The sequence below is a fragment of the Chiloscyllium punctatum genome, chromosome 17 (genome assembly GCF_047496795.1).
Source record: "Chiloscyllium punctatum isolate Juve2018m chromosome 17, sChiPun1.3, whole genome shotgun sequence".
Lineage (NCBI taxonomy): Eukaryota > Metazoa > Chordata > Chondrichthyes > Orectolobiformes > Hemiscylliidae > Chiloscyllium > Chiloscyllium punctatum.
The window spans coordinates 7,410,112-7,420,700 of record NC_092755.1 but is presented as its reverse complement, the minus strand read 5'-3'; the positions used below and the strand labels follow the sequence as shown (position 1 = coordinate 7,420,700).

The following is a 10,589-nucleotide window of genomic DNA, read 5'->3' as shown; positions in this document are numbered from 1 at the left end:
ATGGTGAGGGATTCAGTGATGGTAACACTATTGAATGTCAAGGGGTTTTGGTTAGATTCACTCCTATTATCAATGGTCTTTGTCTCGCAGTTTTGTGGTGTGAATGCTATTTGTCACTTGTCAGCTCAAGTCTGGATATTGTCCAGATTTTGTTGCGTTTGAATGTGGACTGAGGAGTCACAGAAAAAGTGCTAGATCAATGCAGATTTCACTTCTGACCTTCTGATGGAGGGAAGGTCATTGCTGAAGCAGCTGAACATGATTGGGCCAAGAACACTTTCTTTAGGAACTCCAACAGAGATTTGCTTTGGCTGAGACGACTGACCTCTAACAAGCAGAGCCATCTTCCAATGTGGGAGGTCTGACTGCAGGCAGCAGGGAGGTTGTCAACTGACACCCGTTGAATCTAGTTTTGCGAGGACTCCATAATATCACACTCTGTCGAATGTGACTTTAATGTGAAGGGCTGTCACTCTCCCCTCATTTCTGGAAGTCAGTTCTTTGTCCATGTTTAAATCAAGTCTGTAATTCAGTCATGAGCTGAGTAGGCCTTGCGTGACCCACATTTACGCAGGTTATTGCTGAGCTAGTGCTGCTTGATAGCACTGTGGAAAGCACTTTCCTACACCTAACTCATGATTGAGCATGGATTGATGGGGCAGTAATTCACCAGGGTGGTTTGACCTGTTTTCTGCGCCCAGGACATGCCTGGCCTATTTTCCACATTGTCCATGCCAGTGTTGTAGCTGTACCGGGAGTGCTTGGCTAGCACAAGTCATCAGTATTATTGCCAGAATTTTGTCAGGCTCCATAGCGTTTGCAGTAACCAGTGCCACTCGCCCAACAGTGTCTTGATTTCACGTGGAGCGAAGCGAATTCTCTGCTGACAGGTATCTGTAATATTGGTGATCTATGGAAGATGCTGAGATGGATCAGACAATTGGCACATCTGGCTGAAGGTTGCTGTGAACGCTTCAGCCTTAACTTTTGCGCTGATGTGTTGTTCTTTCCAAAGCAGAGCAAGGGAATATCTGTGGATCTTATTCCTTCAATGAGTTGTTTAATTATCAACCTTAATTCACGACTTGATGTGGCAGCACTGTGGGCTCAGACCCCAGCTTCCTGAATTAATGGTCTAGCCACAATATCGAGGAGAAAGTGAGGACTGCAGATGCTGGAGATCAGAGCTGAAAATGTGTTGCTGGAAAAGCGCAGCAGGTCAGGCAGCATCCAAGGAGCAGGAGAATCGACGTTTCGGGCATGAGCCCTTCTTCAGGATTCCTGAAGATCGCTTATCCTTTGTATTTTGTAGATTCCAACAATACATCATATATTCACTTAAATTGTTAGTCTCGAAAATGCTTTACTTCACAGACTTTAGGATATAATGTTCTGTTTTCAATTCTTCTCTCCAACAGGCAAGGTCATCGATGTCACACTGGCTTTCCTCCTCACTAATTGCAAAACCAAATGTTTTTCACCTCATCTTTGAACTTACTGATCAAAATTGCTCCATTCTTGACTAGACCTTTCATATACTCTGCAAACATCAAAGGATCCAGCACCAAGTCATATAATAAGCCACTGGACACAAGATGTCTTCACAATGACTACCTTCAAACATCACCTTCTGCCAACAAATAAACCTTCGATGCATTTGCCAAACTGCACCAGATCCCATGAACCCTTACCTTATTGAAGATGCAAGATCTGGTCAAAAACCTGATTGAAGTCAAGAAGCATTACATCCACTTTTTACACCCGATGTCACATCTCATTGCCTCTCCGGAAAACAGAATCAACCACTTCCGATATGATATCACTTCCACAGTGTCAAGAACAAACGGACAGATTGCTGTAGGTCTCAACATTGTATTTAATTCCATTCCCATTTTCCACAATGAAACAGAAGAGACACAAGATTATTTCAGCTAGAGTAAATTATCTGTCAGAGAGATAAGAAGAGTTACCATGCTGAATTTTATTGCTTAAACTTTACTTTTCCAACTTTTAATGAATGCTGTCTCTTAGATTTACTTATTGACTTCCCTCAAGCTTTCTACTTTTAAACATAGGTTTATGAGCGAAACTACATATTGTCATTTAGCTCCTTTCACCCGATGGTAACTCTTCTTATCTCTCTGACAGATTATTTACTCGAGCTGAAATAACCTTGTGTCTCTTCTGTTTCATTCTGGGAAATGGGAATGGAATTGAATACAACGTTGAGACCTACAGCAATCTGTCCGTTTGTTCTTGACACTGTCAGTGTGTGTTCACCCTCAGAGGTAGGAAGACTGTTTGTGCTGATAATACGGAAAGTAACGCCTGATGGATCATTCTCAGCTGGCGCGCAACTTCCTGTTTCTATGTGCCAGCAGCAAGCCACACATCTCACTTCTGATCAGAAAATAAACCCAGGGGATGCAATCTGGCGGAAACATCTGCCAATGTGGCCTATATCAGGACACAGAGTGTGAAGCGATCACATCGAAGTGACATTTGCAAATCGACATTTCGATCTCTGTTTCATGGTCTGATTCCAGGACATCACTGGACTAGTCTCTCGACCATCGAACAAGCTCATTCGATTCACTAACGTCTGGAACATATCGACATGCACCTTATCGTGTCTTTGATCTTGTACTCCTTGTTACTCTCTCTTCAGATTTAATGTTCCCAGTTTTTGATTCTGCCTTCTGTATCCATCACCTTCCCAGCCGAATACATTCTGTTTGATCTGTTTCCTAAATTTTGATCAACTAAACAAATAATACAGTTTTGTACAGACAAGTATGTCGGTCTGTCAGATTAACAGAACCAATATATGGAGAGATCACCTTGTCTGTATCTAACTCTGACCGACATTGAATTCAAATAAACCACAGCACTGTATGGTTTCAAACTTTGCAAATCCTCTCTCTTCGAAAGAGCTTGTTCTAACGGTTAATTATTTTCTTGATTATTTCAGAAACTATGACTAAAAATCCCTATTTTTAACAAAGTTTCAAATATTATTAAAAGTTGCACCACTGTCATTTCCTACAGTGAGCTTTGTGGTGTTTAAATGTTCTGATCTAAATTTGCTTCAAGCAGAAGACCTAATCATTGGTTTCTCCGAGTTCCCAGCCATTGTCCTTGCAGTTCCATAATAACTGCAAGCAATTGATAAGCCCCAGAATGAACAGAATGTCCAGGCCCTGTACACATCCAAACACCATGATGTAGGCCTCGAAGATCTCCGTTTCTTCCTGTCACGCCAACCCAAGCAGTACATGCTCAACCTCAACTACATTTCCTTTCAATCCTCCCACTTCCTCCAAACCAAAGGGGTAGCCATGGACACCTGTATGGACCCCAGCTATGCCTGCCTCTTTGTCAGATATGTGGAACAGTCAATCTTCCACAGCTACACTGATACCATTGCGCACCTTTACCACCGCTACATTGATGACTGTATCAGTGCCACCTCATGCTACCACTAGGAGGTTGAACAGTTCATCAACTTTAATAAGACCTTCCACCCTGACCTAAACTTCAGAGGGACCATCTCGGACACCTCCCTCCCTTTCCTAGACCTCTCCACCTCTATCTCCAGTGACCAACTAAACATTTACTACAAGTCTTCTGACTCCCACAGCTACCTGGACTACACTCCTCCCACCTGACCTCCTGTAAAAATGCCATCCCTTTATTGTCAATTCCTCTGCCTGCACCGCACCTACTCCCAGGAGGACCAGTTCCACCATAAAACATCCCAGATAACCTCCTTTTTCAAAAATTGCAATTTCCCCTCCCACGTGGTCAACGATGCCCTTGAACCCCATTCCTCCAATTTCAACAGGGAGCCCTCCTGGTCCTCAACTTCCAATGCACCGACCTTGCAGACATCATATCATCCTCCGCTGCTTCCACCGCCTGTAAACAGACCCCATCACTCGGGTATATTTCGCTCCCTACCCCTATCTGCATTCCGGTGGCACCATTCCCTCCGCGACTCCCTCGTCAGGTCCATGCCCCTCCACCAGCCCACTCCTCACCCCTATCACCTTCCTTTGCCACCACAGGAAGTGCAAAATCTGTGCCCACACCTCCACCTCACCTCCGACAAGGCCACAAATGATCCAGAGAAATTTATCTATACTTCCACAAATGTCATCTGCTGTGTCTGTTTCACCTGATGTGGACTCCTCTACATCAGGGAGACAGGACACTAACTTGCTGATCATTTCAGAGAACATCTGTGGGACACCCGTGCCAACCAACCCCACGGCCCCGTGGCTGAACACTTTAACTCCCTCTCCCACTCCACCAAGAACAGACCAGTCATATTCTGTTCATTTCCAATGAATAAATACAAAATAACCGAGTCTGAATTTGGGATGATATTAACAGGATTCATTTCGAACTAAGCATGAACAGATTATTTTGACATAACAGGTGGAGAGATTCACTTCCTGAAAAAGCAGATCAAGTGATATTATCTGCACCAAACCGAGTTTGGTCAATACTGAGGCAAAAATACAGCTTACAGTCTTGAGTGAAATAAATAAAGAAACTATCTTCACACTGGAACAAGATAGAGTGTATTAAATATGAACGAAGAAGCAAGTATTTTAGGATATAATAGAAAAGTGATTTATAGCATATTGAAATGCAAACAGAGATGTGAATTTGTGTCTCTACATTCATCCTAGCTAAATTAATCATTTCAGAAATGCCTTTGTTAAATTTCATGATTCATTCGTTGGTCCATTCACGAACCTTGTTAGGTCCTTGTTAAATTCTGAACCATTACCTTCCAGGTTCACAGGTTGCGAATTTCATGTTACAGCAAACTGTGAAGTTGTCCACTGTATGTCAATGTCTTAGTTAAAAATATAAGCAATCACAGCTCCAAACATTTACAAAATCTCACTATGGATCTTCCTTGAATCCAAAAAAATTGTCCCTTTGATCAATGATTTCTAACTTTTACTCACATATCTGTTTTGAAGGACGTTTTCAAATAACTTGAAGTGCAAATGGTTCCCATCAGTCGGAATACAGTAACATTTCATGTGTTACCCCACACAAAAAGATATCAAGCAATATTCACGAGTTGCTCTAAGCAAGTCTATGATGGACTGTTTTATCAAACAAAATCATTTCCAATGTTGTGAGGACTCGTCTATCTTCTGTGCAATGGTCTGAATTTTGTGTCTGACTGCAGATGACACTGGCTGATCTGGGTATAAGTACAGTTTGTGCCTTTCACATTGTGAATGTATATTGCTGACTTTAGTTGAATAAAGTGATGTTGTCTGGCACCATTAATTAGACCATTAATTTCCACATCACAAGCCAGACTATCAGGTGGAATGTATTGATCTCATTGAAACGAATGCTTGGAATATTTCTGGTATGAAGAGCCTCTGAACGAGACAAAGTAGGAAAGATGAATTTAGAGTAGTAGGAAGTTTTCACGACAGAGAGAGATCACTTCGCCCATCGCACCTGTATCACGTGAAGACAGAGCCTTCCAGCCAAGACCCAATTTATAGCATGTTGTCCATAACCCTGCAGGTGATAGCACTGTAAACATTCGGGAACATTGTGTAGGGTCTAATCCATTATCAACATAGATATGATCTCCAATGCTGTAAATCCTGGCTTATGGGGAAAAAGTAGGGGCAGAACTGTATCAATATTCAAACAGTTGGTACAGCCCTGAGGAGCTAATAGGCCCATTTCTAAACGTTGTTTCTCAGGACATTTTGACAATTCTTGTCTTAATATAAACTGACATGAAAAAAGTGCAGACATGTTCCCCAGAAATGCTGACAGCAACATACCTTTATTCAGCCAAGATCAGCAACATGAATTAAGAAAGTTTAAAAAAGAAACTTTCTTTTAAATTATTATTGACAACACGGATTTCACAAAGTGCAAACTACAGAGGGGAATGGTGGAGAGTTGGGTGTGGGCGATGTTCATTGTTCCCTGATGTCTGGTTGTGTCTGTGAGCAACAGATGAACCTGCGAACCAGATTCCGGATGGTATGGCAGGTATTTCAGCAGATATTGTGTACACGGCATTCTCCCATAAATCAGCAATGACACAAACATTTATTTTTGATGGTGTTTGAAGCCAAAGAAAATTGAAAAATATGGTGGGACAAGTTCCTTTCATTTCTTTGAATTGGTATCAAGGGACACTGTCTGTGGACCTGGGGTGGCAGGAGGATCTTAAACAGCAGAATGTGAGGGAACAGAACCACCATTGGAAATCCAGATAGACTGGAACCTTTATCACTGGAGGGTGAGAGTTCGGGGGGGGCGACCTCATATAAGTTTATCAAGCCATGAGTGGAAAGGTGAATGGCTCTAATTGACATGATTCATACTGGAAATGTACGAAGCTTTCATTTCAAAAATATCACATATCAATAAACTCCACCTGATAATCTGGCTAGTGATGTGGAAATTAATGGTCTAATTAATGGTGCCAGACGATGCCTGGGACAACACCTAAAGTCAGCAATATACATTAACAATGTGAAAGGCACAAACTGTACTTTTACCCAGATCAGCCAGTTTCATCTGCAGTCAGACACAACTTAAAATTCAGACCATTGCACAGAAGATAGACGAGCGCTCACAACAGTGGAAATGATTTTGTTTGATAAAAGAATCCATCGTAGACTTCCTCAGAGCAAATCATGTTAACAAACTAGTTCTTTTTTTTGTGTGTGGGGTAGTGCACGAAATGTTACTTTAATCCGATTGATGTGAACCATTTGCATTTAAGAAGTTATTTGAAAACGTCTATCACAGTAGATACACGAGTAAATTTTACAAATCATTGATCAAAGGGGACAATCTTATTTTGGACTCGAGGAAGATCCATAGTGATATTTTGTAAGTGTTTGGAGCTGGGATTGTTTTCAATTTTTGACTAAGACATTGGTGAATTTTCCCTATGGTGTGGGATTTCAACAATAGGGAACATGTTTTTACAATGAGAGGAGAAAAATTTTAAAAAACATATCAGAGACAACTTTTTACAATGAGAATGGTTTTTGTGTGGGATGATCTTACAACCTTTAGAAGACATTTGGATAAGTAAATGAATATCAAATGTTTGGAAGGATATGGTCCAAGTACACACAGGTGGGATTAGTTTAGTTTGGGATTATGACTGGCATGGACTGGTTGGACCGAAGGGTCTGGAACCATGCTGTATCACAACATGACTCTGACTATTTATCAATTTTTCTCAATATTAAACAGTGCTGTAGTGATCCTCGAATGAACTGTTGATGTTAAGGTTGTGTCTGAGACTCTGTGAATATTTCTTTCAATGAGAGGAGTGACTAGTTCTCCAAGTTACATAACTGAAAAATAAACTTTCCTCCAGCATTGTTGCTGAGTCGATTTGTTTCTGAGGAGGCGGTGGTTATGGTTTGCAGTTTGCTTTCCACCAACTGGTCAACAGTGAGACAAAATATCTTTGATCCACTGCAGAAACTCCACCTGTTTCCAGTAAATGAAACTGGAAACTCAAGGACCCCTTCGGCAGTCAGTTTAATTGCTGCCAACTATTGTATCTGGCTGATTAAAGGGAAAATGAATAAACTAAAGTAAAATCCTACCAAACAAATGATATTTTCCCATTTACTTACAATGGATACGTTTCACTTGGCATTTCTTCTTTAAAAAGGAAAGTCACTGAATACAGCATTCACTGTATGACTGTCAGAAAACAGGACATTGAATGCAGTGACGTTCTGGTTAGTTCAGCCTGTTTATTGAGTATCTTTAAAGCTCCTGAATATGAAGTTAATGGATCCAAAATCCCACATTGCAGTAACATTTGTTATCATCTCAAAGTAAATTAGCAAACTTGAATTGGTTCAAACTCACATCACTTGTTACACCATTCTCGGATTCATGCATCTCATTAAAACTGAGTGTAACAGCGAATTTTTACTGATTTTTATGAGTTATCTGCCCCTGTCAGAGCTATCAGTGAGCAGAGACATGTACTGTTTATAACCTCCATCCGTGGTAATGATTATTGTAATACTCTCTAATTTAACCAAACATTCCTGATGTACCCAGACTGTTAGATATGGACGTATGGACTGTCCTGTTCTAGTTCATTAGATGCTCTTTCAAAAGTTTACCTAGGTGTTATGTATCACTGCCAACTCATTTTTTTGTTTCTCAGGCACACAGCTTTCCTTTACTATGCATTTTAGGGTCGGAGCAATTTGAAAAAAAAGATGCAGGGAGAGACATTCTGCAATGTAAGGAGGTGCTTTTAACCTCCGAGTCCAAACTGTTTAGTGACACACACTCACATTCTGAACATAATCACTTTAGACATGCTCCATATTAGGTTGCCTAAACTGAATATAGAAACGCAGATTAGAAATGGGATGTTATTTTGTAAAGTGAGAGCGACTTTGACAGCAAAAATAAAGTCACTAATTTTGTTGGTTAATATATTATTGAAGTTCTTTTTAGCTTTCTCTGCTTGTGGTGGAATGTAGAATTAAAGGGAGTTAACTTCTAATTGAATATTCTAAATATAATCACTTTGGACAAGCTCTAAGTTCAGTTGTCTAAATTGAATTTTGAAATGTTTAGTATGAATTACATGTTATTTTGTAGTGGGACAGAGACTGGCAGTGTCCTGGGAAAACAAGCTCAATTGTTTTACTAGCTGGTAATATGTTTGAACTTTGATTTTAGTTTTATCTGCTTGTGAATTAATGTAGAAATAAAGGGAGCTAACATCCGAATGAATTTGTTTTTTTTAAACAAAATACTTACAACTATCATGTGAAACACACCTGAAGCTACTCAATTTTACTTCCACCATTTAAATAAAAACACTCCCAAAGAAGCTATTCAGCAAAATAAATATCCCAAGATGTGTATATGTCCATGTTTCAGCGTAACCTCATAAATACATGATCCCATGTGTTCGGGCTGTACAAGCTGAGACCAGGATCCAGTCTGAGCCTCCAGCAGGAAACCAACAGGCGGAAGCTGTGATCCTGCCCCTTTCCGATGGCCATATAAATCCTGGGCACTAGACCGTAATTCAACACTCCTGGGTCGGCTCTGTTTAGAACGATCTTGACAGAACCGCTTCCCACAAGTTATCAGAATGATTGTGTCGACAATTTTTCTCAGTTTATTCCTTACTTTCTTATCATGTGAGTGTTTTTTGGTTAAGTCTGTCTTTGTCACTGTCTCAATGTTAGTCTACCGCAGGAATGTAAAAGACTCAGCCATCATTTAATCTGCATTAATGCTCATGGTTTATTTGTTTTCTTTTTTAAAGGTGTCCAGTCGGAGATTGTTTTGACCCAGCCAGAGGCAGAGACTGGCCGTCCCGGAGGCAGCCTGAAACTGACCTGTAAAACCAGCGGCTTCGATCTTAGCAGCTACTGGATGAGCTGGGTCCGACAGGTTCCCGGACAGGGTCTGGAGTGGCTGCTGTGGTACTATAGTTCATCCAACAGTAACTATGCACCAGCGATTAAGAATCGATTTACTGCATCCAAAGACAATTCAAACAACATTTTCGCGTTGGACATGGGGAACCTGAAGATCGAAGACACCGCCATCTATTACTGTGCAAGATACCACAGCGAGAGGAACCAGGGCTGGACCCATTCAAAAACAGCTCGAGGGAACATTTTGTCAATTCCATCATAAACTGACGGTCAGTACGAGTTTTAAATGCAATTATACCAACTGCGATCTGAAGCAGACCTCAGGCTGCCTCTTACAAAACTATCAAAGAGGAAATGTACCATTTAAATTAGCAAACTGGTGACACAATGGGACAATGTTTTGGGCATGTCGTATGTACTGCTAACACTTCCATCAATTAAATGCTCGGACAAAATGTTAGTTTTAATATATCTAACAGCTCAGGAAATCACTGCTAATTGTTATGTCAACAATGGCATTAATTCTAAACATGATCAGTACTAAATGGCTCTTTCAAATGAAAATTGAGACCTAGAGTAAAGAACAGAGAATGAGTGTACTGGTCTACATCATTGTGATACTACAGTGGGTCACAGTGTTGTGCACAGCGACATCCTCATACAATAACCACTGACAAGTGATTATCTCAAATTGGTGATTTCTACCATAGCAGGAGCGAGAAATAATGTGAGATGCAATTTAAACACAATCCAGTCGTGCTAGTTTGTACAAATGTATAATTTTTTTCTACCTTCTTCGTGTTGATTGTCAAGTTAAATGCAGACCAAACCTGGAAAAGTATTCCAAGTTTTCAAAATACAATGAAGAGTAAAAGCAGAAATAATGCACCAAATCATTCTTAGAGGAGTCTGAATCACTGCTTTCCAGGAAGTGAAGAAATTATCTGCATTTTACAGTTTACAGTCTGTCATAGTATTTGACACAACATGTCTCACAGTGATATAACTGGAGTGACACTGCAATTATGATCAATACAAAAACCTATTCAGCCTCCATTGTTTGAAACTAGTCAGTGATTACTTCTTCAAATCGTCTTAACTTGCAGTGCAGTATTAATTCTGTGGGGTTTAATGCCA

At 40.5% G+C, this 10,589-nt stretch overlaps 1 gene segment (V, D, J or C); it reads left to right on the top strand.

Moving 5' to 3' along the window:
* The first annotated feature begins 6,041 nt into the window (after window positions 1–6,041).
* On the top strand, window positions 6,042–9,714 carry LOC140488197 (Ig heavy chain V region-like). The segment is given in 2 exon segments: window positions 6,042–6,048; window positions 9,338–9,714. Coding segments are annotated over 2 exon segments (384 nt in total).
* Window positions 9,715–10,589: the final 875 nt, after the last annotated feature.